At 41.5% G+C, this 27971-nt stretch overlaps 1 protein-coding gene across 3 annotated transcripts in view; it reads left to right on the top strand.

Annotated features, from left to right (window-relative positions):
- thsd7aa (thrombospondin, type I, domain containing 7Aa) overlaps positions 1-27971 on the top strand; it is a 537669-nt gene that overhangs the window by 409152 nt on the left and 100546 nt on the right. For all 3 annotated transcript variants that reach the window (XM_041184218.1, XM_041184217.1, XM_041184219.1), the window contains exons 11-12: positions 7253-7356; positions 21212-21406. In XM_041184218.1, the coding sequence (XP_041040152.1) occupies positions 7253-7356; positions 21212-21406 (299 nt within the window). The remainder of the gene's footprint in view (positions 1-7252; positions 7357-21211; positions 21407-27971) is intronic.

Below are 27971 nucleotides of genomic sequence, written 5' to 3'. Positions count from 1 at the left end.
AAACACCTCCATCCTCAATGTTGGCAGAGTCCAACACCTGAATGCAAAAGTCAAGGCATTTGCAACTATCTTCAGCCAAAAGTGTTGACTGAGTATATGATTCTTCTCAGTCTCCTCCTGAAATCCCCACCATCACAGCTGTCAGTCTTCAGCCAATTTGATTCACTTCAAGTAATATCAAGAAACAGCTGAGTGTATTGGATACAGCAAAGACCATTGGCCCTGAAAATACCCTGGCTGTAGTTCTGAAGACTTGTGCCCCAGAGCTAGCCATGCCCCTAGCCAAGCTGTTCCAGTACAGCTACAACATAGGCATCACTCCCTCCACCATTGACGCACAGTAGCAGCAGTGGGTACCATCCACAAGATGCACTGCAGGAATTCACCAAGGCTCCTCCAACAGCACCTTCCAAACACATGACCACTGCCATCTAGAAGGACAAGGGCAGCAGATAGATGGGAACACCACCACCTAGAAGTTCCCCTCCAAGTCACTCACGATCCTGACCTGGAAATATATCACCATTCCTTCAATGTCACTGGGTCAAAATCCTGGAACTCCCTTCCTAATACCACTATGGGTGTACCTACACCACATGGACTGCAGCGGTTGAAGAAAGCAGCTCACCACCACCTTCGCAAGGGTAATTAGGGATGGGTAATAAATGCTGGCCCAGCCAATATACCATGAATTAATATGTTTTTAAATGCACATGAGAAAGTAGAAAATTGCCCAGGAATGTCCTGCCCACAAAAAGCAGAACAAATCCAATCCAGCCCTCTAAGTCTACCGTCAATCATCAACAAAGTGATGGAAGGTGCCATTGACAGGGTTATCAAGGAGCACTCACTCACCTGTAATCTGATTACCAATGCTGAGTTTGGGTTCCGCCAGAACCACTTGGCTCCAGACCACATTACAGCTTTGGTCCAAACATGGACAAAATAGTTAGATTCTAGAGCTAAGGCGAGAGTGACTGTCCTTCACGTCAAGGCAACATTTGACTGAGTGTGGCATCAAAGATCCCTAATAAAATTGAAGTTAATGAGAATTAGTGGGGGGGGGGGGGTGGAATCTCCAATATCTAGAATCATACCTAGCATAATGGAAGGTAGTTGTGGTAGTTGGAGGCCAAATATAGCCCCAGGATAATGCAGCAGGAGTTCCTTGGCCCAACCATCAAGAGCTGCTTCATCAATGATCTTCCCTCCATCATAAGGTCAGAAGTGGAGATGTTGACTGATGATTGCAGTTTTCAACACCATTCATAACTCCTCAGATAATGAAGCATTCAGAGCCCATATGGAGCAAGACCTAGACAATATTTAGGCTTTGACTGATTAGTAGAAAATAACATTGGGGGTGTGGTGGCATAGTGGTATTGACTAGTAATCCAGAGACTCAGGGTAATGATCAGGGGACCCGGGTTCAAATCCCACCATGATAGAAAAATCTGGAATTAAAATTCGATTAAACCATGTCAATTGTCACAAAAACTCAATGAAGGAAATCTGCTGTTATTACCTGCTCTGTGGTTGATTCTAATATGCCCTCTATACAAGGGCAATTAGGGATGGACAATAAATGCTGGCCTTGCCAGTGACGTGGGAACAAATGAAAAAAAAAAAATCACGCCACACTGATTTTCTTGTAAGCAACCACTTTATTAGTTCATAGGATGAGCGCATCGCTGGCAAGGCAAGTATTTATTGCCCATCCCTAACACTGTCAACATTCTGGGGATTGCCATTGACCAAAACCATAAGCCATATAAATACTGTTGTTATAAGAGCAGGTAAGAGGGTAAGTATTCTGTGGTGAATAGCTCACCTGTCATGAAATATTCTCGCTTGCTTGGATGAGTACATTCAATAACACCATCCAAAACAAAGCAGCCCACTTGATCAGCACCCCATCCATGCATCACACCAAAGCTTCTTCAGCAGCACCTTCCAAATCTGTCACCTAGAAGAGGAAGGGCAGCAGGCATGTGGTAACACCAGTTGCAAATTCTCCTCCAAGCTACCCACAATCTTGTCTTGTTCCTTCACAACAACATAGTGCTTCTAAAAGTTAATCCACCACCATCTTGTCAACCAATTAGGAATGGACAATAAATACTTGCCTTGCCAGCAATGCTCACATTCTTTGAACTAATAAAGTGGTTGATTACAAAAAGACATATGTATTTCTGTTTTGAAGTTACAGACCAGATCTGCATTGATTGATTCATGAATTGACAATACTTTCAAATTAGGAGCATGTATGGCTAATTGAACAGAGGCAAGAAAGGCTGAATCCAAAAGATAAGTCCATTTACAGCACTGCTTGTGGGCCAGGAGAAGCAGGATTATTTCCACCCATTCCAACAAGCTTACCTATTTCCAGTTCCATGATTGATGACTCTCCCCAATTCTCCACACTCTCACGACCTTCACCGACCTTCCCATTCTCTCTGCTCCCATGATGGATGATCACTTCCTGTGACCATCACCTACCCACCCATTTGCAATAATCCCCAACCTTAAACACTCTCTGCCTGCCTCCCTGCTGTCCCATCCTTGGCTGCAGCGTTATGCCAAAGGCATTTCTGCCTGACAAACAAGACTGTCATGCAGGAAGCCTACAGGCAAATTGTAAATAGTGCCCTGCAGTTAATATCTAAAGGCTGAAACCCATACTTCTGAGTTCCTGTGCAATACTCATCACTGCCATCTAATCCTCATTTCTTCCACACCTCTCTGTAAACATGGGGGCCAATATTTAATTTTAGTTTTGTGATTTAGCATTGTTGGCAAGAAGGAAGGACTTGCTTGTTACAGGGGGAGGAGACTAGGCATTTTTAAGACCATCCATTTGAGATAAATGGAGTACTGGAGTACTGCTGTCAAAGTAATTTTGTGACTAAAAGCTCTTATCAACCCCCATGATAGATGAGTTAATGTACATATCACAACACATTCAAGGTCAGAACATTATTTGGCTTCTAATTCTTATTTTCTTTTCTGTCTGTAAAACTCAATAAATTAGCCATTTGTCTTCTTTTATTATTGTTTAAATGCTGTCTAGCACTGAAAAGACAAATCACTTCTTTGGCGTTCAGTATAAACATATTAATTTGTTTTTGTGCTATGAAGAGCATCAGTCCCATGTAACAACTAAAGGCAAGCTCAGGGTTCTTTTGAATTATGGTACTTGATCAGGTGAAAACATCTTGTTTTGCTTCTTGAATGAGGGATAAGATACATTAAACAATGATGCACTGATATAGGAAGTAGTACAAGACAAATCTAATTGAATTCACAAAGCCAGAAACTAGCTTATGTTTATACAATTTAGTCTCATTGATCTGAGAATGTTCTTAAGGTTAATTGACCCAATGCAGACCTTCCTTTTGTAGTTATGATTATATATTGTCCAAAATTGTGTTCATTTTAGTAATTTTAAATAAATATTAATTGTTTTAGCATGTGATGAACATAAAAATACCATTTTAAGGACAACTTGTCCTGCCACTTTTCAAGGATTTGTTTATGTGAACTCACAGTTGAGAAAGCTGTTAAAAAGCATATGGGATCATGGGATTTATTAATAGAGGCATAGAGTACAAAAGCAAGGTGGTTTATGCTAAAACTTTATAAATCAGTAATTAAGTCTCAGTGGGAGTATTGTGTTCTATTCTGGGCACTCCATACTCTAAGAAGAATGTCAAGAATATGGAAGAGATTTACAAAAATCAGGTACCGGAATGAAGAAGCTGGGAACAAAAGATAAAAAGGAGATTTGATAGAGCTATTCAATATTATGAGAGGTTTTATTGGAGTACAGAAGGTGTAACTGTTTCTACTGGCAGCGTGGCAGGGTGTTTAGTAACTAGAGTACACAGAATTAAGGTAATCGGCAAAAAAACCAGAGGAAAGATGAGGTGAATTATTTTATGCAGCAAATTATTGTGATCTGAACTGCATTGCCTGACAGGATGGTGGAAATAGTTACTTTCAAAAGAGAATATGGTAGATATTTACAAAAGAAATAATTGCAGGCATACAAGGGGAGTGCAACTAATTGGATAGCTCTTTTAAAGAGTTGGCACAGCCATGATGTGTCAAATGGCCTCCTTCTGTGTTGTACAATTCTATGATTCTAGGATCACTATCTGAAGGAGAATTTTATAGCGAAGGTCAGAGTATGTTAAATCTAATCTGTAAATTATTGAGTAGGGTCATTGATCATTCTTTGCATTCATACCTCTTTGAAAATAGATCATAAAAAGTACAGCTTCCAGAACAAAAAGGACCTTCTTCACTGAATGAGAATGTTCTTTAAAAAAACAAAATATAATTGATTAATGGGAATTATTTTGTTTGTAGTTGTGCACAGTGATTGTACAAGATTGCAACATGGGATAGATTTTGCCTTTGTGCAATGATGGAAATCAGGTGATTGTGAAGTGGCAGTCTCTATTACATCTTTCTCAAGATGTCTTGAACAAAAATAAAATCCAGACTGTTGTAAAACAAGGCTGCCAATTCACTATTATACATTTTACACATGTTGCACAGTCAGACTGTATGGTATTAACACACAGGCCAAAATTTTGAGGTTGGCATGCAGGGCGGGCCTGACACGCCCACACGTAAAATGATGCGCAGTGACACTGGGCGGGCATCCCCACGAGCTTCCAAAGAATCATTGTATCTTTCTTTAATTAATGCACTAACGCCGTTATTAAAATGGTACGCCAATAGAAATGTTACACACTCATATCAATAGCAGGGACAAATGTAATTTCCATTGGTAAATGTATGTATAAGTTTGGACAGATTTATTGGCAAAAGTCAGAATTGTAACGTAATCCATTTCACCTTGCCCCAGCAACATTTCCTATTAAGTAGGAAGTGGAGTTAAGATTTATGTAATGTGGAAAATGACCAACCTTCTTAAAAAATCCATATTTCATTCCATCGGAAACAAACTATATTCACATGAAGTCATCATTTTCCTGCTATTCTTGTGAAATTGTACTGTACTGATTCAAAATTAATACAAAGGTAAATTAGTATTGCATAAAAAAACATTATTTGCACATTGTTAAATGGCATGGGACCCTGCAAGTCACAGTTCATTGCTATGATATAGATAGTAAAATAATATTCAGGGATAATCTTCTGCCTTAAGTATAGGATTCTGAGTGTGAGAACATTCATTGTCATCTTCAGTCCCTCCGAATAAGGATGGTGTCTGCCAGGCATTGTGATTTGTTCGCCCTTAGATGACTCACCAGGCTAACCCTGGAGCCACAGATCTGTAGACAGTGAGGTTAAGAGTTGCCCTGAGAAAGTGGAGTTCTCAAGCCGGAGTTCTCAAGCCAGAGTTCTGCTCCCTCTCCTTCTGGTCCGTCGCTTCTGTACAGCAGAGCTTATGTTGTTAGTTTCTGACTGTGTTGTGGTTCGATGGATGAGGTATTGCCACATGGCATAGTTTGTCGCATGTTCCTCCCATGCATTGTTGTCAATTTGTCCCCTTTATAATGAGACTTTCAGAATGTTCCGTTCAGAGTAACCTGTCTGTTCTCCTTGAGATTGGCAACATTCATAAGTTGTGACAGGAGGATCTGTCTCAGAAGCTGATTATTTGGCATGTGGATGCAATGTCCAGAGCAGCAGAGCTCATTTCATATGATTACGATTGTTATGCTGGAGGAATTGCCTCGGCAATTCCTGGAGCTCATCCAACCATCCCCCCCCCACCCGACGTCGCGTATCCTGCAGAGACACTGCTGGTGGAAATTCCCATCGCCCGAAGACACCCTGGCAAATGATCCAAGCTGCCCTGCCATACAGAGGAGTAGTGACAACAACATTGCCACAGCCCAGCCATGGAGAACTCTGTTGTCGAAGATCTGGCCATGCAATTTTTGAAAGGCTGCACCAACAGAGCTGATTCTGTGCTGGACCTTCTCTTCAATGGTGACCTTTGATAAAGGTAGCTGCCAAAATATGGGAAGTGTTCAATTTTCCCCCCCGTTGAGGGGGAAGTTGATGGGTGGGTGCGTACGGGCGCACTTCCGATGGGTGCCCCCGATCGGAAGTGCGGCTCCATTTTACGTGGGCAGGCCAGTTATGGCCTGCCCAACGTGACGTCCACACTGAAGCGCTATGCGCTTCCAATGCAGGCAGTGAGGAATGCCTAAAATCGAGAGTGCACTCTTTCGCACATGCCCACAGGGAGATCGCCTCTACTTTCAAAAATATTAAAAATAGAAAAAAAGAATTCCCCTTACATGTCCCTTTATGAGACAATGTCACATGAGTTGGGACATGTTCATAATTTCCAAAAAAACTTTATTAAAATTTTTAAAACCCTACATGAAACCTCATGCTGCCTGTGGATGAGGTTTCATGGTTTTTCTACTTCCCGCCGGGGCTCCTGGCCTGCCCACCAACCTTAAGGTTGGATGGGTAGGTCCACTAATTACTTTAATTGCTCTGTCAATGGCCTCAATTGGCCATTGACAGGTTGGCAGGCGTGTAACTGATTTTGTTGCGCCCCTGCCATCCTGAAAATTTAAATGGGGCGCGGTGAAGTCGGGAGTTCTGCCCGACGTCACCGCACGTCATTTTACGTGTTGGCGAGCAGGCCCTTTATCCCCTCGCGGACAGTAAAATCCAGCCCCTAAAGTCTCCCCTCATTAACAATAACTGGAGGTGTAGGTACTTGTCCGGGTGAGGAGAATTTTAATCTTGCTGATGTTGAATGAGGGACCAACTCTTGTGCGTGCAGAGCGCATTAAGCTTAATATGGTCTTGGGATTCAAGAAAGGGATGGGAGACAGAGAAGAAAGAAGGTTGTTAATCTGTTCTCTTCCTTCACTTGTTCAGGTCCCACAGCTATTTCAAAGGCTGCAGTACCCAATTGTTTCCTAAATATTTCCAAACTTTTTGCCTCCACTACTCTATTTGGAAGCTCCTTTGTGCTCTGTGTGAAGAAAATTTTCCCAATATCAGTTAATTTTTTCATATTTTTAGCAATCTAATAGCCCTTTATAAGATCACGCTGATAGATCTTTATTTGGCTGAAAATTCCAAGGTTCTGCAGTCATAGGTTAGATCTTGCAATTATCCTACCCTTCACCTGGAAGAGGATGCATTGAGAAGTAATGAGGAAAATATAAATATAGCATAAAACAATAAATGCTACTTCCAAAAAAAAAATTACTTGCAAAAATTAATGCAGCATTCTTTCTAATAGGTGGAAAACACACAAATGGCGCCGATGTCAGTTGGTGCCTTGGAATGTCCGTCAAGACAGCCCTGGAGCACATGAAACCTGTGGTCCAGGACTTCAAACCAGAGGTTAGTTTCCTTTTTTATGGCCTCCTTGTCACATATTATACATATTGAGCAGGAGTTTCCACTAGATTGTGTTCTTTATTTCAATGCAATTAGCCCAAAATCTGCCAAACCAGTGCAAGAATCATGGTATTTAAAGCACAAATTATGTTCAACACATATCAAGTTTCCATGGTGCAGAATATTAAGCTCAGCGGCTGGGTGCGCACCCAACCCAGCCGAGTGTAAAATGACGTGCGATGACATCATTGCGCAGTCCCATGATATTTTGTTTGGCGGGCGCGTGCCAGAATCAGCAGCGTGCCCACTGACAATCAAGAGGCCTGTTAAGGCCATTGAAAATGTAATTAAATTCAAAGTTACGATGCCTGTCCAACCTTATGGTTGGCGGGCAGGTGAAAAGGCCAAAGCAGCCTTTGCACTTTTTAGGAAACCTCATCCACGGGCGGGACGAGGTTTCCTAAAGCAAATAAAAATCAAATAAAAATTTTACACTTGAATTAAAAACATGTCCCTGTGGACATGTTTTATGACACTTTTCTGTTCTTTATTAATTTTTTCAATATCTTCTTCATCTTCCTGAGATAGCTCCGTGCCTCAGAGAGATTATTCAGAGCTCTCTCGTATGCACGTGCGAAGTTTGTGCTTGGCCCGCTCACACTCTCACCCCCATGCCCGCATAGGCAGCACTCAGTGCGCCACTCGTATTTCACATTTAATTGGCCTGCCAGTGTGAAATCACGACGCACTGTCGGCTTCCTGCCGATTCTGCATGCCAAGGGAAAAATTCTGTCCATGATCCTTTGCAGTGGTTTGAAAAGTACATTGTGCTAAAAATTGGCACCATGCACAAAAATGGTCACAGCCCAGAATTAATGAATCAATATTACAAGTTTCTGCTATTTGTACCTTTTTGCAGGCTTTCGAGGAGGCTCTTAAAATTAAACTGATTTTGTAGGTGCAAGGATACTAATTGGCACATTTTACAAGTTTTTAAATATATATTTTTTAATTTACTAAGAAACTGACCACTGAACACCGATATAACCAGTAAATGGTTCTGCTTTTATAGTTATGTTCATTTATTTAAAATGGATTATTCACAGGTAGTGGACTAGATACTGATTAAAAATGTTGATTTTCTTTTCATAATACATCAATTTTAAGCTATATTAATAAATGTGCACCAGGTTAGTTTTTAAATATAATAAGGGATTTTTTAATACAACAATGTTTTTAAAAATTACATTCTAAAACACTGCTGCGCAATTGATTCATGGTAGCTTTTACATTCATTGATTTGCAAATTAGTTTGAAAGGAAACTTGAGAAAAAATGTAGTGCAATAATGAGTACAATTTAACCTGGGCCATGGGAGTGGGCTCGGAGGTGTGCCAATTCATTTGCTTGAAGGAGAGAAAATTAATCTCAGGATTTTGAATTATTGCCTCAATCCAGAATTGTAATTCAGCAACTTATCAAATTAGTGAGTGCGTCAACAAATTCAGAAGATGATTGTCTAAAATTTTTATTTACTTAAATTAAAGAAATTATTTTAGACATTTTGCAACTTCCTTGATGAAAAATACAATCTGTTCAACAAGGTCGTTGAGCAGCGATATTTACAGGTACATTTGCACATTTAGTTTGATTAGGTAAGTTGCCTTGTGTCCACATATTTTGTGAAATGACAGAAATGTGTTACTTCTGGCAAGTCCAGTGTCTTTTAAAGGCAAATAGAGTAGACTCCAAACATATTGGAGACAATAGTAAAACCTGCCAATATATTAAAATCATATTCTGTACCCATCCATATTTCAATATCTCCTGATCTATGAATTACATAAAATATCAAATTTTCCATCAGAATATAACATAATTTGATCATCTGATTTGATAAATCGATAGCATGAAAATACAAAGTATCCAGAAATATATGTACTGAAAACTTTTGGGTTTTTAAAATGTTTATGTTGATTGAATGCTAAATAAAAGATTGTGCAATTCATGATGCAAAATTTGCTAATTGCTAAAATATGATCCTGTCTAGAGTTTAGAGCAATTATGATGCAAGCTTACAATTTTATACCAAACTGGTCATTCATTTTCCAGAACCCAATAGGTAACAAAATGAAATGTGATTTTAATGACTAGATTTTAAAAGAGCAGAATGCTGCTGCAATGGCCTAATGGATATAATGTTATACTCAGCAGAAGATCCTAGGTTTGATCATCAATCCATGATGAGTTAACTGGTCTCAGCTTCCTTGACACTCTCCACCTACCTATCTGGCATAAAGAACTAAATTTTATTGCCGGCATTGGGACCACAACGTTGTGAGAAAACCGGCTACCAGCTGGACTGCCTTGGCGATTTTACAGTAGTGGGTCTCCTAATTGGCTGCTTGTAGGCCCACTGTTCAATTAAGTATGGTGGACGGCTCAGAAGCGTCACCAGTGCCAACAGGAGAGGCAAACAGTTTTGAGGCAAGTAGGAGTCCTTGGGACTCTTCTGGGGAAGTAAATTAAAAATTGAAAGTTCAGGTGGCCAAGGGTTGGAGAGAAGTTCCATCTAGGTGTAATTACAGGGGCCACTGGGGCTGCCTTTCTTGTCGGTAGTCCCAGTAAAATGGCCCTTAAAAGGGCCTTTAATTATGCAAATCAATTGCCCGCCCCCTTGGAGCAAGAAGCTCTTCCACCTTGCAGCCTGCCACTGGGAAAATTCCATGGCAGCAGGACTGTGTCAGAGAGCTGTCTTGAAACGGCTTCCCATATTTACCACCGCCTCCGCCACACCATCCCCGCCCCCAACACCCCACACACACACAACGGTCTCCCAACCTGCCAATCTGGGGGTACAGTAAAATTCTGCCCTATGTTGTAAATGAGGCAAAACTTCCTCCAACTTAATGTCAGCAAAATTGAAGACACCTACTTTGGTTTCTGCAAAGACACATGCACCTTTCTTCATCACATCATTAGTCTTCCCAGGTACCACCTCAAGCTAAATCAGTATTTCTTGACCTTGGATGGAGTTTTAATCCTCACGTGTTCTGGCCACTTGTTTTATTTTGTATTGTTTATAGGACTCCAGGATTAGCAACCCAGGATCATGAATTTAAATCCCATTTTCACAAGTTGTGAAATTAATGTCATTTAGAGAATCGGACCTGTCAGTCCCACCTAGTCTGACCTAACATGTCTAGTCCACATTACATAGTTAACTTGTAAATCCCTCTGAAATGCCTGGCGAATAATCACCTGTCAAGGCAAATAGGAATGGGTAATAAATCTGGTCTTAGCATAGTCACCCCCATCTTAACAGATAATTTAAGAAGTCTCTGCAACATTATTTATTTGCATCTCTATTTCCCTTACATTGTTGGATTTTATCAATTTAGGGTTTAATTTCTTTCAGTTTACCCACCATGAAATGTGAGTTCACTGCTACCATTATCCTCATATTAAGATATCAACAGTGTCAGTTTTTGGTGGTTTTCCAGTTAACATGTAGGGATAAAAGGCACCAGTTGAATAGCTAGCACCACCAATTTCATGAAAGGTCAGATGTCCTCCACCTTTGCTGCCATGATTCTCACTCCTAATTATTATCCAGTGATCTTTTTGAGACAATATACACATGTCCTCCTTCACACTGGGCAGGATTTTCCCGTCGGCGAGTGGGGGGCAGGGCCCGCTCACCGACGCGTAAAATGATGTGCAGTGATATTGGGCGGAACTCCAGACGTCACCGCCTCCATTGAAATTTTCCGGTAGGTGGGGGCGCAGCAAAATCAGCTGCACACCCGCCAACCTGTCAATGGCCAATTGAGGCAACCTTAAGGTTGGTGGGCAGGCCAGAAACCCCGGCAGGAATTAGAAAAAGTACGAAATCTGATCCATGGGCGGGATGAGGTTTCATATAGGTTTTTAAAAATTTTATTAAAATTTTTGTAAAAATTATGGACATGTCCCAACTTATGTGACAGTGTCACATGAGGGGAAAAGTCAGGAATTTTTTTTTTTCTATTTTTAATATTTGTCTCAGAACAGCCGATCTCTCTGAGGCAGCACTTAGCTTCAGGGATATGAGTGCGCTCTTTCGTGCACATGTGCGAAAGAGCACACTGTCGATTTTGGGATTTCCCACCCCCCCGCCCGCACAGGGAGCACATAGCGCTTCCATGCAGACATTGCACTGGGCAGGCCTTAATTGGCCCGCCCACGTAAAATGGCGCCGCGCCTCCAATCAGGGGCGCCGATCGGAAGTGTGCCTGTACGCACCCTGCATTCAACTTTGCCCCTGACATGGGGAAAATCCTGCCCACTGAGTTAGGGAAGAATTGGACTGATAAATTATGGTTGAATAGTCTTGTTGCTTACTGTCAAAAGACCCATGAAAATGAAAACCCTGTGTAAAATTTTGGAGAGTAATCCGTATTCATGAAACCTTAACCAAACATGAAGAGAGAGAAAATTCAGGAAAATTAGAAAGAAAATGTAACAAGGGGTGGAAGAAATTAAAACAGACTGAATGTAGGTAATCTTGCCAAAGCAGATCAACATAAAATCAAATTTTCCCATGAGAAATCCGGAACAAGCAAGATCATTTGGAAGTTTTTGCACATTGTCAGATGTAAGGGTCTGATGTGACACAAAGACTTAGAAATAATTTTCAGTGCTTCCCTTCTATTGTAATTAGAAGTTGCTAAGGGTGCTGTTTGCATGAGAGTGTAAGCTATTAATACATTGTCCAAGAAAGTATATTTCCTGTTAAACACTAGCAGAGATGGATTTTTACCACCCAGCTTCCTGCCCTGTGAAGCACTTTAGTTCCCAAAAATCCACGTTTCATAACAACTGCTTGAAACAAATATCGTTGCAAGTATTATCGCAACTTATAAATCGTTTGCTCTGACTGTGACTATTTTTAGATTTATGCGATAGCTTAAGGGCACGCTTGTGAAGTTCTTAAAGATGCAGCACTCCACCACATTGTTAATCTCAGTCACACTGCTATGAGGAGAACCAAGGCAGTTACTGTGATTTCAATAGAAATGAAAATCAGGAAAGATTTAAAGCAGGCAACTGATTCAATATCACCATTTTACACTATGATCCGAATTCAAAATTAACCCCACTGTCTTCTTCCTCTCCCCTTCCCCCTCAACTCCTTCCCATTCCTTCTTCACTCATTTTCATTTCAATCTTGCTCCTCCCCCTTCCCAGCATCTTGGTGGGATTATTCCCCCATGCATGAATCCTGCTGAACTGGAAAAATTCAAATTGTTCTTGAATCCCTATGTGCAATGCCACAGGAAACTGACTAATATTATTAAAATCAGCACACCCTATCACCCATAAAATTTCCTTTGGACCTATAAGTGTCAAAAAATTCACTCGCTTTTAACATTTGTGAATGCGTATGATTTCTGTAGGTAATACTGCAAAGGGATTTTTTTTCTTCCATTCTGAATACATAGTTATTAATCATGTTCTCTCTGTCATTAAAACTGCTATTAAATAGGCTTATGTTTGCATGCATTTTCTGGTGATTACCACTGGGTGACACAGTGGTTGAACATTTTGACATTTCTTTCATCGCTCTAATGTCATATTGTTTTTGGTTTCCTTTCCTCCAAAGGGAGTTAATTTTTGGAATTTAAAGTTAATATTTTCCCAGTTTAATTCAGACCCGCTTTTCCTTTCCAGCAGTTAATAATTTATCCAGCGCTGATCAGCCTCTTCCTATCTTCAGCTCTCATGCTATGCCTTTTCAAACATCCCCACCCCACCCACAACCCAAACTCTGTTATTGCAATAGTGAGACTTTCATTTTGGCCCTGTTCCACCTCACTCCCATATTGTTGTCCTACTGCTCCATTACAGCACATAATCCAGAGAATTGCTGAGGAAATTCCCAATAAAAATGCTTATCCTTTAACTGATAAACTTATTTCTAAATTAAATTTGAAGTTCACGTTCAATTCAACTACCTTAAAGTATTTATTTGCCTTATCAATACAATCTAATACTTTGCAAAGAGCTCCTATCAACTCCATTAACCTTAGATCTTGAGGTTCTCTAATCTGTGAATCATCTCTTTTATACTTTGAATCAGTCTTGTTATAAGTACACTGCTCTGTATTTCTATGTCTGTTTTGATTATGGTGACCATGCTGTAGTGTATATGATATCCCATGTAAGGATTGACCAGTACATTATATAAGTCTCAATATAACCTCTGTAGCCACTACTCTGACTGTATTTTCTTGAATTTTTCGCTCTCCCACTCGCGGGTTTTTAGGTGGCGGGGGTGGGTGAAATTACAGGGTCAGGATTCCCTCCAGGTTCCCGCCCACCCCGACCACACAGCGATTTTAAGCAGGGGCAGGCAAGGCCTCTGATGGGATGCCCACCCTTGCCCTAATTGAGGCCCTTAAGTGGCTAGTTTGTGACCACTTAAAGGCCGTTTCCCACTCAGCCTCAATTTTTAGATTGGCAGGAACATTTAACCTCTGTGGGGGAAGGCCGGAAAGAGTCCATTTTAGATCTCAGGCAGGAAGGGGGTTGTGGGGGGGGCTCCATCAGAAGCCTCCTTCTGACCGGGGGCTTCCTCCCCTTAAGGCCTGGTGATTTCTGGACCTCCCTCCTACCACCCCCAGCCTTTCCCTCAAGACCACGAACACCTTCCTCGTGACCCCGAAGGCCTTCGCTACCCTCTCCAACCTGGGACCCCTTACATTTGCCTTATCTTCTGGTTCTGGCACTTAGGCTCAGGCAGGTTGGTATAGTTCCTTTTTCTGTCCACTGCAGCACTGTCGCTGCAGTAAGAAGCTCTCTAAGGCAGGACTTGCTCTCGGGTGAGGGTCTGAAGTCCTATCTGCGGCCTATCAACACTTATTGGAGCATATATTGGCTGCGGGACAGTCGGAGTCGGCGGGGTTGTGTTCCCCGCCGACTGTTTGGATGGTGAAGGACGAGCCCTCACCATCTGAAAAATTTAAGCCTATATTCCAGCTGCTTTTCCACATTCCCTTTGCATTGAAAGTTGACAAGTCCACTATTACTTACAGGTTAATCTAAATCTTCTGAAGCCAATTCAATTAATTTCATGTATACTATGGCCAGGCCCGCCGATGGGAAGGCAGAATTAAAGTAATTAACTGGCCTACTAAAGATCATTTTATGCAACCTCCACTTCCAAGAAACCTTTATTCTATGCAACTGCACTGCATTTGTGCCACCACATGAAGCCACAATTGGCTACTGGGCGACAAAGGACCTCTGCTGAACACCTGGCTTATGACTCTGGTGTGCAACTCAAGTACAAATGGGCAGAGCTCATTTAACAATCTGTCCTGAACAGACCATTGGGATGCATAAGCAAAGCTTCTGCTGATTGAACGGCTCTGGGGGAGCTCTGCAGTACAGAGTGTGTGTACCATGATTTGTCATGGTCTGCTGCATCCTGCAGAACTTCATAGCTCTTGCCACCTGGTAGATTCCACGAGGCTGAGGAAAAAGGATGACAACAACCAACACATCTCCTTTCCAATCTGGCTGCATCTGATTGGCTCATCCAATTGCAGTACCAGCGAATAAAACCCCAATCCTGCAGAGTAAAAGGCTAACATCAGGAGCACCTGATATTGATGTAACTACTGATGTAACTATGAAGCAACGACACATGATTAACTAACTGAGATCTGGAGGGAAGCAAAAGTACAACCTCATGTACTGTGCTGAGATGTACATAGATCTGTAAATAAATAAGAATGGTTTTTAATAGTCTCATGTAGCATTCTTGGAGAAACAGGCAAACCCTAAAGAAATTTAATCTAGTTAGCAAACTCAAGACAAAACATGGTGTTAGTTGACAGTGCATAAACGACCTATAAAAATTCAATGAAGACTGTTGACCTGAATGACCTACAAATCCCTTGAAAAGGGCAAGAAGAAAAAACATTGAAGACTCACCTGAAAATGGAGCATCTTGGGTGCAGCAGAGATGCAAGCAGACACACAGTCCTGGAGTCCAGACAGCAGTGAGTACAGATCACAATCTACAAGCCAACCTACTTAACCAGCAACAAATCCAGTGCTTAGGACAAGCATGGAGTCCACATTGCCACTCCCAGAACCTTTCAGAAGTGCTGAAGGCTCACAACGGGCTCAACACTGGAATAATTGGAGGAAGGGATTCTCCAGATACAAAACAATTTCAGCTTTGCATAAGAAAGAACAAAAGGATCTGGTCAGCACTTTACTCTATATAGTAGGGCCTATTGCAGATGACATAATAGCTAGACAGGGTGTCAATACGGCTTCAATCTCATACGATGAAGTTCTCTAGGCATTCAGCATTTAAAAAAATGTGATCATTGAGTGAGCAAAATTTAATAAGAGGAACAAAAACTGGGTGAATGTGTGGATTCATTCATAAATAACCTGTACTGGCTCGTGGAGAATTATGACTACTGGATCCTCAAAGATGAATTAATACACAATCGTATAGTAGTTGGAGTCTTAGGTGAAACCCAATCTCTTACAAATGAGAGAACATTTACCTCTCACAAAGACAGTACAAATAGTGTGACAGACTGAGCTCAGGAAGCAAAAGAGAATGGTTGCTTGTGGGGAACTGATGTCCCTTGGAAAATGTTGAGTGAAGCCTTTCAATATGTTGGACAAAAAAAAAGAGTGCAGTGAACAAAAATCCACAAAATCAGGAAAATGCGCACCAGCCGCCATCTTGAGATGCTCTCGGTGTGGCGGAAAACCCTGCACAACAGAGAAAACATCTCACAATCAGTGATGATTTCTTAGTTTTTAATAACAGACTAGCCATCCCTAAAACGCTTCGATTAGAAATTCTCCAGGAAATTGATCAAGGTCACTTGGGAATAGCGAAATGCTGAGCAAGTGCCCAGCAGTCCGTCTGGTGGCCAGGCATCAGTCACTCCACTGAAGAGTTAATCTTAAATTGCCTTATGTGTACAGTGAATGGCAAACAGCAGAGTGAACCACTGGCAACCTCCACTTCTCCTTCAAGGCCATGGGAGCACCGGGGAATTGATTTATTTGAGTGTAAAAGCAAAACTTTCATCATTGTCATTGATTACCTCTCCAGATGGTTTGAAGTGCATAGATTGTATAGCACTGAGGTGGAGGCAGTCATTACATCACTATGAAGAATCTTCATGACACATGGCATCCCAGACATTGTGGTGTCAGGCAACAGTCCTCAGTTTGCTAACAAGCTGTTCTATAGCTTTGCACAGGAATATGGTTTCATGCCTGTGACTAGATCATCTAGATACCCTCAATCAGAGGGAGAAGCAGAAAGAGGAGTTCAAAAAATCAAGGAATTGATGAAAAAGAACAAAGATATCAATACAGAACCTCACCACTAAAAAAAGGGGTTTTGCCATCAGAACTATTGATGGGAAGATGGCTGCGGACACAACTTCCAGCTCTACAACATAAACCACAACCTAACATTACCTCAGATAATTGTGAGAAAGTTAGGAAGCATGAGGAGCAGCAAAGAGACAGTCAAGCCTGTTTTCTACTTCAGGCACAGAGCACAAGACTTAAATTGCTACAGCCTGGGGGGAGAGTGTGGATACAAGATCAACAAAAAAAAGGCATGGCAATAGAAAGAGCTCCACAGCCAAGATCTTAAAGAATTTAAATGGACCAAGGAAATAGCTGAAGGAACTGAAAAGCCTTGTTATCATTGGGAAGGAAACCAATGGAACCTTGGATATACTATTTAGATCCGGATCGAGACAAGGCACCAGAAACAAGTAGAAACTCTACAACCACCTAGGTGGAAGATACTCCTATCAAAGGATGGGAGAGTGCAGATCATCCTTAGCCTTGAAGTGAAATCAGGACCAGATCAGGGAGATTAGTCAAGGTGCCTCAAAGACTAACCCTGTAAAGTCTGAGACTTTGGAGGGGATTTTATGATGTGGCAGATGATGTGTGCCAGGTGGATCAAATCCACGAGAAAAACTTGATCACACAGTCACAACTTTTTTGCAATTTGTATTTATTTCAAGATGCGTGCCCTGAATTCAATAGTAACAAGTTCACCAAGACTTTAGAGATTTTTTAGAAAAATAAATTGAACATTTATTAATAAAAGAAAAGATTTCAAGACATACATAAGTCTACAAAATGATAACACCTAATAATAATTCCTAAAACCCCTAATTAATCTGGCTCCAGCTACACCCCCATTAAGGCAACAGTAAACAAAAAAATGGATTTTTAATGGATTCCAGCCAGTTAACACAATACCCTGGACAGTAGAATTCAAAGTGGCTTTTCCCAGCTTTGGTTTCTGTAGAAAGCAGCTTAGTACACAAATACTGGAGGCTTTTCATACTTCTGGAAGATCTTACAAGGGCTTCCCTGGCACATAGCCTCATTTCCCTTTACACATGTTCTCCCTTTTAATGCAAATCCCATTCTTCCATATGTCTTTGAAACTTTAGTTCTCTCATAATATAAATCTATTCATGGTGCTAATATTATCAGTAACCTCTGGGAAAATAAAAACACTGTTTGGCCCAGCTTCTCTGACTAGGTGTAACATCCTACCATCTCTTTGAAATTCAAACTACCCTGATATATCTAAAAATGCAAATTCTCCTCACCTCACATTCTAAAACTGCAGCCATGTTTACATATTTAGCATTTCAAACCTAGCTTCTTTTGATGAGTCAGAGCCTCCAGACCAGTTGTGCCCAATTCAGTTAAATCCAACACACACAGAGAAACTATCCAAACCCTACTATTCATCTACTTTTATAATAAATCACAATAATATTATGAGAATTATTATACTTTCGTGACATGGGGAGATGTAGGAGGATGTAGATAATTTGATTAAGACTGGGGAGATGGAGATGTAGAGTAAATGATTAACATCAGGAGCATCTGATACTGATGTAACTATGATACACTGTCACATGATTTAAATAACTGAGATCTGGTGGGAAGCAAAAGTGCAACCTCGTGTAGAGTACTAAGATGTATATAGATCTATAAATAAACAAGAAAGGTTTTTGCAAATAACCGTCTATGGTAGCATTCTTAGGGAAATGGGCAAACCCTAAAGCAAACCAAACTAGACCCCGAACACAAGATGAAATAAGTTCCTCATTGAACAACAGTCTCACACCTTACCTTTCCTCGACTACTTATCAACATCCTCTTCACCACAAAGCTGTAATAAAAACCACCACAAAACAAACATTCTAAATGATCCAATATTTCATATAAAAGTCATCTAACTACGTTTGTGAGTCTCTGCCTGGCCTAGAGCTCCTACACAGTGCTACTCAGTGGCTGCAGTATGGCTGGCGGAAGGCTGCTGACTTTCAATAGGGGAGACTCAAAATGGCTTTGGAGGATGACTTTGTTCAGCTCTGGCCCTAGAAAACTTTCGACTGCACCACCTCACCATGGATGGCAGCAGCCTGGGCTAGCTGGCTGACAGGCAGCAGTAGGGGTGGGAGGATGAATGCTGTTATTCTAAGAGACAATAACAGACTTGTGATCCATGGCACCACTACTATTTCTGCAGGATAGAATCACATCAACCCTAGTAATTTGTTGGAAGCCAGATTGTTGGACTGTTTTGAAAATCTGAAACCCTTTTAAGAACTAGTATCCACAGCCATAATGGCAGCACCCTGAGCCTGAATGGCAACAAGCTGACCTTGCATGACATCAGCCTAAGCTTACACTGCAGCACTCATACATTGTGTGGCTTCTTCCTGTACTACAATGGATGTTGAGATATTATTTCATCAGATGCTGCATCATAGTTGGGTCCATAACTGTGCTAACAGAGTTAGTCACCACTTCCATGCTGAAAAGGATGGGTTCCAAGCAAAGCCCAATGCAGGGTTGATGCTGGTATCCTCCATGCTCCTTGACAGTGAGTGACCACAGGCTTTCTAGCAAGCCTGCCAATGCACCAAATATTTCTGTGTGAATGCCCATCAACCTTTTTCTGTATGCCGCCCCATCGTACTCCTCACCTTTGTCCTCTGCAGCAGAACTTATCTGACTTCAGGTGAGCTATCACCTACACAACCCCTTCCCCTGCCTTGCTTACAGGTCCATCATGTCCAGTGTATGTGTAGATCCCACCTGTAAGCTATCCTCTAGAGTATGTGCAGTATCAGCATCAGAGCTGGTGGCTGCAAGTGTCAGAGTGAGTGGCCATGTTCCTTCATTGTCAGCTCCTTCTTACTCTCCCATTTCTTGCACCACTGCCTTGCAAGGATGAAATTCTTGGGTACCCGAAAAGTGAGGGCACGTGGATAGGTGTGCAGCGAGGGGAGGCATGGGTGAATCAAGAGATGAATCCTTAAACCATTCATCGCTTGTAAACCAGAAGAGATTGTGGAATGAGGGGCAAGTGGCATGTGAGATGGAGAATTAGTTATAAGCATATTGTTATTGTCAATCTTTTTAATCCTGCAGCTGACCACATCCTCACAGATGGTCACTTTAATGATGGGGAGCACCATTTGCTCCATGGGGTGAGGTTATTATACAGCCATGCCTGCCCCATGCTGCTTAGCTGCTGCTGCATGTGGTTGTCCTGTATGAGAGAAAGAGTGTGTCAGTAAGTGCGGCGCAGCATGTTTGGGTGATGTGGCTGCCATGGTTGAATAGTGTGTGTGAGTTGTGGGATGTTGGTATGAAGCCTGTAGCATTGCTAAGTCTGTGTGGGTGAGTTGGATGTGAATGTAAAGTATGATTGATAGAGATTACGGAATAGTAAGTAAGAGGGCAGTGGTAAACCGAGCATTGTGTGATTGTTGGTTGTCAGGATATGGCATTTGAAGGTATATTTGAACTAGACTGTTCATGTAAGGTCATTAAACTTCTTACGGCACTGTATCCAAGTTTTTTGGGTTACACTGTTGGCATTGACTGCCGACAACCATCTGCCCTGTAGTAAAGGATCCAGTACAGTAAGAGTTAACCTGATATTGAGTGTAGCACCGCCCACCGGTGATGTAAGAAGGCACCTAACCTAGAGTTTAGTCGGCAGTGTAGAGCTAGGCGGCAACACGTAAGGACATGCCATGGAGTCTTCTTCGTACCTGTATACTCCACTGTAAATATGTACATAGTTCAGTAATGTTAATAAAGACTTCTTGGTAACTTCTACAAGACTTCTTAATGGTGTACAGCATTACGCACCATGGGTAGTGACAAGTCAACAAAACATGCCCCAAATGCCTTCACAGTGTCTGTCTGCAGTGCATCCAAGTCCTCCGTAGGTTGAGGACCTCTCTCCTGTTCTCTACTTCATGCACCAAGGCCTGCAGTGCCGCATCAAAGAACTTGAAGCCCACTGTCTGCATGTTGTGTCATTCTTGGACTTTTTCTAGGTCAAACTCACATTTAGAATGTTTTCAAGCATCTGCCCCAGTCATAATGCACCTCCCCTTTAAGAGGTGCAGGCTACCTTGAAATAGCGCAGGTTAGCTTGAACTTAAGCTAGCCTGTCAAGATGTTGTAGCCTCAGCTCAGATGTGCAGCCAGTCAGCAATAGCACTTGATGCACACAAAAGTCATTGAATTGATGATGCAAGCAGCACAAAGTTTGCAAACTGCCTGCGCCTGAAGAAATGGCCTTGTCACACGCATCTCAATTCCCAGATCCATTTTCAGGCCTTACTAAATTTTGCAGCCTTGTTATTTAAGCTAAGTTATTCTGATAAATAACTCTAGAAAATATTTCTGTGTTTTCAACCAAATGGGCCAATATTTTAAACAAACCAATGCCTTTTATGCAATCCTGTTTCTTCTGCTTTTAGCAATATCATGTCGCAAGCAAGATGGTGGTCAAGTGGACATTAATAATTGCATGAAGTGGGCTGGCACAATGCCACCTTTAACTCAACACTGTCAATTGCCCTGTCAAGATGATTGCCAGTTCACCAACTGGTCCAAATTTTCTCCCTGCAGTGGTGACTGCGGTACAGTACAGACCCGAAGGAGGACACTTGTTGGTGAGTAATTAAATGAATAGAAGATCTTTAGCAAACTGACTGTGTGACCATCCCATCTTATTCTGATACCACAAAGTAAGGGTGCATATATGAAACTGCTTCATCCTTGCTCAAATTTTTATACATGCTTGCATAATAGAGAAGTGGAAACAAGACATTTTAATGTTGGATAATTATTTAGGAACATAAGAGCAGGAGTAGGCCATTCAGCCCATCGAGCCGGCTCCGCCATTCAGTAAGATCATGGCTGTTCATCCACTTCAATGCCTTTTTTCTACACTATCCCCATATCCTCTTATGTCAATGGCATTTAGAAATCTGTTAATCTCTGCTTCTACAGTCCTCTGGGGTAGAGAATTGCAAAGATTCACAAACCTCTGAGCATCTCGATTCCCAGACCCATTTTCGGGCCTTACTAAATTTTGCAGCCTTGTTATCTCGGTCCTAATTGGCTTCCCCCATATCCTGAAATTGTGTCCCCTGGTTCTAGATTCCCCAACCTGGGGAAACATCTTACCTGCATCTACCCTGTCCCTGTTAAGTATTTTGTAGGTTTCAATGAGATCACCTCTCATTCTCTGCAACTCTAGAGTATACAGGCCCAGCTTCCCCAATCTCTCTTCATAGGACAGTCCCACCATCCCAGGGACAGGTCTGGTGAACCTTTGCTGCACTCCCTCTATGGCAATAATATTCTTCCTAAGGTAAAGGGGACCAAAACTGCACACATTACTGCAGGTGCAGTCTAACCAAGGTTTAATACAATTGAAGCAAGACTTCTTTACTCTTGTACTCAAATCCTCTTTCAATAAAGGCTAACATACCATTAGCCTTCCTAATTGCTTGTTGAATCTGCATGTTAGCTTTCAGTGATCTATTGATGAGGACACCTAGGTCCCTTTGTACATCTACGCTTTCTAATCTCTTAGCATTTACGAAATACCCTGCACATCTGTTTCTCCTACCAAAGTGAATAGTCTCACATTTTTCCATATTATCTTCCATCTGCCATGTTCTTGCCCCAATCACTAAGTCTGTCCAAATCCCCTTGAAACCTCATTGCATCTTCCTCATAACACACACTCCCACCTTGCTTCACGTCATCCGTGAACTTGTAACTATTACATTTGGTCCCCACATCCAAATCGTTGATATATGTTGTGAACAGCTGGGGCCCCACGTACTGATCCATGCAATATCCCACTAGCCACTGCCTGCCAATGCAAGAATGTTCCATTTATTCCTACTCTTGGTTTTCTGCCTGTTCACCAATCCTTAATCCGTGCCAGTATATTACCTCCTATTCCATGTGCTTTAATTTTGCTAACCAACCTCCTCAAAAAAAAACCCCAGCAGGTTCATCAAACCTGATTTCCCATTCATAAATCCATGTTGACAATGCCCAATCAGATCATATTATCCATGTCTATTTATTACATCCTTTTGAATAGATTCTAGCATTTTCCCTACTACTGATTTATGACAGGCAGCATATCCAGCATTTCATACTGCCAGTACATTCAAGGTTCTTTTCATGTGACCACTTCTTATAATAAACTTTTGGATTTACACTTCACAGCAACACTGTTTTTTGAATACAGCATTTTTGCATCAATTTTTAAATAACTTTGGCAAGACAGCACCACATAAACAATATATTTAGCAATTCAACTTTTACTAAGCATGTGTTTCTAGATAATTCTTTAGGCATCCATCCCATTGAATTTCTTTTGCTGTCACTGTATGTTTGATAGTATTTTACAGAACTGAAATGACAAATAACACAAACCCAGAACTGTATTGAATCTTCACCGTTCCAAGAACTGTGAATTGAGACTGCAATTGTGACAGCACAAAGTATTTTTGTATAAGATTTAGATTGGATAAGGGGTTAAGAACCAGCTTCACTCATGTGAGAACCTTTCCACTCATTTTGTTACATTTGCAATAATTTGTAAGTGTTTAAGGGAAAAATCAAGCTACTTTTACAAGGTCCTATCATCTCAGAGTCTTTTCCTTACAAACAATAGTCTTGAACAATCCAAGTTCAAAACATCTTTCAAGGCACAAACTCAAATCAAGACCGCAGAGTACATCTTTCAGCTCTTCAACTCCTGGCCTCATTCAGGGTTTACTTCTTTAGAATACCATCCCTCTGCCCCCAACACCCACCACCCCCCCAATCCCCACACCCCTCCCAACAAGTGCCTTTTAGCTGGCTGGGGAAAGTCTTCTCTCACACCGATGTTCCCATTTCAAATGCATTTATCAAGTATCAGGACTCTTTTCAGTCTGTGGCTGACATACCAGTACTTAAACACCCTGCTACATTATTCAATTCAAATACAAATATTCTGTGATTTGTCCAGATATTTGTTCAGCTGCTGCTTTTATCTCTCAGAAGCACTTATTTAAATTCCTAATCATCATTTTGGATGTATTTATCAACCTGTGCTTTTCAGATTTTGGGTTTTGATTTGAATTCTTAAAAGAGGTGGTAACCTCTGAGAAAATAATAGCTAAACCAAACAACTTATTTAGTTGAACGAGAATGCAACTGAAAATGCACTGCTTAATCACTACATCCGATTAGATTCAGATGGACATAGCTTCAGCAGAAATATGTCTCCAAATTGTTAACCCAACCTTTCTATTTCAGCTGCCAATACATATGCTGTGTCTTTCAAACATTCTTTCTTTCTATTTCCATATATGTAGTTTCATTGAATCTATGATTCCTGTCCAACCGTAAAAAAGAATAATTACTGAAAATACTATCAACCTAAAAAGTTGGGCTGTATATTACCTACTATCCCATGTGCTTTAATTTTCCTAACCATCCTCCTGTGGGGGACTTTATCAAAAGCCTTTTAATACGCCAGCAGGTAGCTCAAGGTAGGAAATATTCCTACTTTCCAGATGCACCTCAGTAAAAAGTGCCTTGAAACATGCTATTTTTGCTCTGGAGGGGGCGTGTGCAGGATGAGGTCAGGCCCACAAACTCCAGAAGCAGTGCGTAGATGGCCATAGGGGTAGGCAAGTGTCAAGGCAGGTTGGTTAGAAGGGCAACCTCAGTTCTCTGTTCTAGAAGTTGTTAGGCAATCTCACCCTCACACCCCCTTCCATGGCCCTTCATGCCCCGATTGACAACTTGATGCCAATTCATGCCCCCCACCCACCCCCATGGCATCTCATCTTCCATGCCAGCTCCATAGAATTCATAGGTTTCCACCATGGGCACACCTCAGAATCCATGTGGAGATGAAAATAAAAGCTTCTAGCAATCTAACACAGCCCTCATGCATGTACACACAATAGTGAAAAAACTCCCATTATAAAACCTATTCAAAGCTTTTAAATCTCCTCAAATGATTAATCTCTTATAAAAACAAACTTCTATTCAGACCACACATCAAAGACAGCTAATCTTTTAATAGACTCTTTAAATTGTCAAACTGTGAACTCAGAACCATCTGCTAAGAGAATTGTAGCTTTTGAAACTCAGCCAAGCATTCATAGTGACATAATGATACCCCTTAGGAAAATGTCAACTAAGAATTCTATTGAAACTGCATGAACAAATGCTACTATTTTTTAATAACCACCTGTCAAGCAGAGGTTTATTTTTTAACTCTCACAGACAGCTGCAACCTATTTTTTTTATTAAATTTTAAAGAGCAGGGATTTAAAAAAAAACTTCTTACTGTGACAATTACATAGACTTTATCACCCTTGAAGAGTGTTTACATCTATTCCATCAATTCATGACTCACATACTGTAGCTAAGACCCTTCCAACAGCCAAACTGGGGTCTGTTTGAACTCAGCATTGAGTTCAGTGCTCTCATATTCTCCTTACTTTTTCCTTATAAATGTCTTGGTCCTCCTTTGCTGAATTCAAGAACCTTTTCAATCTTCAGGCTAACAACTCTCTTTGCAACATTTTAACTTCTTCCTTGATCTAACTTCTTCCTTTGATTTAATACTATCTTTATCTCCTCTTGTTAGCCCCAGATGGACCACATTTTCTGTGGGGTTTTTGCACCTTAAAGGAAAGTATATTTGTTGCAAATTATGTATTAATTTTTTTAATGTGTTGTTTGTCGACTATCATTTCTTTCAACTGAGTTTCCCAATCTTCCTAGCCAACTCGCCCCTCATTACTTTGTTTGGATTTATGATCCAGCTTAGGACTTAACTAAATCACTTTTAAACACAATTGCTAAATAATACTTTCTCATTGTACAAAACTAAATCCAAAATTGTCTGTTCCCTAGTTAGTTCCTCAACATATTGATCTAGAAAACTATCTTACATACATTTTTTCACAATATTACTGCAAATCTGGTTAGTCCAGTTTATATAAAGCTTAAAGTTCTCCCATAATTATTGTATTACTCTTATTCCATGCATCTCTAATTTCCTGATTTATACACTGCCTTACACTAGAACTACTTTTATGAGGCCTATGAACAACTCCCATCAATGTTTTCCTCTTGTGCTAGTGATACCCAAGCTGAATCTACTTCTTGATTTTCTGAGCTAAGATCCTTTCGCTCCACTGTCTTTATCCCATCCTTTGTTATCAGGGCTACCTTTCTGCCTTTTCCATTTTTGAATATCTCTTCGAAAAGTTAAGTATCCTGGAATATCCAGTAGCTAACTTTGGTGCCTTTGCAACTACGTCTCTGTAATGACTGTTAGATTAAACCTGTAAACTTCTATCTGTACAATGATTTATCTGATTTGTTGTGAATGCTTCACGCATTCAGATATAGTGCCTTTAGCTATGATTGTTTTTCTAATTTTCCCTGACATACCATTAGTCACTAGTGCCTTATTATTACTAATGCCTTATTACTCTTTGTCCCTTTCTGACCCACTCTGCTTATTTTTTTTTACCCAAAACATTGCTCTGCTCTAGAAGTTTGACATTTCCCCTGCTGCTTTTGAATTTCCCTTTTTCTGAATCCTCCTACTCCCTGTTTATTAGTTTAAGGCAAAAACAAAGTTACCTGGAAAAACTCAGCAGGTCTGGCAGCATCGGTGGAGAAGAAAAGAGTTGATGTTTCGAGTCCTCATGACCCTTCAGCAGAACTGATTAGAATATTAGAAGAGGGGTGAAATATAAGCTGGTTTAAGGTGGGAGTGTGGGGGGGGGGGGGGGGCGGTGGAGAGAAGTGGTGGTGGGGGGGTGGCGGTGTTGGTATGGTTGTAGGGACAAGCAAGCAGTGATAGGAGCAGATAATCAAAATATGTCACAGACAAAGGAACAAAGAAGTGTTGAAGGTGGTGATATTATCTAAACGAATGTGCTAATTAAGAATGGATGGCAGGACACTCAAGGTACAGCTCTAGTGGGGGTGGGGTGGAAGGACTAGCAGGGCATACAAGATTTAAAAATAATGGAAATAGGTAGGAAAAGAAAAATCTATATAAATTATTGGAAAAAACAAAAGGAAGGGGGAGGAGACAGAAAGGGGGTGGGGATGGAGGAGGGAGTTCCAGATCTAAAGTTGTTGAATTCAATATTCAATCTGGAAGGCAGTAAAGTGCCTAGTCAGAAGATGAGGTGCTGTTCCTTCAATTTGCGTTGGGCTTCACTGGAACAATGCAGCAAGCCAAGGACAGACATGTGGGCATGAGAGCAGGGTGGAGTGTTAAAATGGCAAGCGACAGGGAAGTTTGGGTCTTTCTTGCGGACAGACCGCAGGTGTTCTGCAAAGCGGTCGCCCAGTTTACGTTTGGTCTCTCCAATGTAGAGAAGACCGCACTGGGAGCAACGAATGCAGTAGACTAAGTTGGGGGAAATGCAAGTGAAATGCTGCTTCACTTGAAAGGAGTGTTTGGGCCCTTGGACAGTGAGGAGAGAGGAATTGAAGGGGCAGGTGTTGCATCTTTTGCGTGGGCATGGGGAGGTGCCATAGGTAGGGTTTGAGGAGTAGGGGATGATGGAGGAGTGGACCAGGGTGTCCCGGAGGGAACGGTCCCTACGGAATGCCGCCGGAGGGGTGAAGGGAAGATGTGTTTGGTGGTGGCATCATGCTGGAGTTGGCGGAAATGGCGGAGGATGATCCTTTTGAATGCGGAGGCTGGTGGGGTGATAAGTGAGGACAAGGGCGACCCTATCATGTTTCTGGGAGGGAGGAGAATGCGTGAGGGCGGACGCGCGGGAGATGGGCCGGACACGGTTAAGGACCCTGTCAACGACCGTGGGAGGAAAACCTCGGTTAAGGAAGAAGGAGGACATGTCAGAGGAACTGTTTTTGAAGGTAGCATCATCAGAACAGATGCGACGGAGGTAAAGGAACTGAGAGAATGGGATGGAGTCCTTACAGGAAGCGAGGTGTGAGGAGCTGTGGTCGAGGTAGCTGTGGGAGTCGGTAGGCTTGTAATGGATATTGGTGGACAGTCTATCACCAGAGATTGAGACAGAGAGGTCAAGGAAGGGAAGGGAAGTGTCAGAGATGGACCATGTGAAAATGATGGAGGGGTGGAGATTGGAAGTAAAATTAATTAATTTTTCCAAGTCCCGACGAGAGCATGAAGCAGCACCGAAATAATCA

Source organism: Carcharodon carcharias, chromosome 3 (assembly GCF_017639515.1).
Source record: "Carcharodon carcharias isolate sCarCar2 chromosome 3, sCarCar2.pri, whole genome shotgun sequence".
Taxonomy (NCBI): Eukaryota; Metazoa; Chordata; class Chondrichthyes; order Lamniformes; family Lamnidae; genus Carcharodon; species Carcharodon carcharias.
Note: the sequence above shows the minus strand (reverse complement) of the source record. Positions and strands in the feature narration are given on the sequence as shown.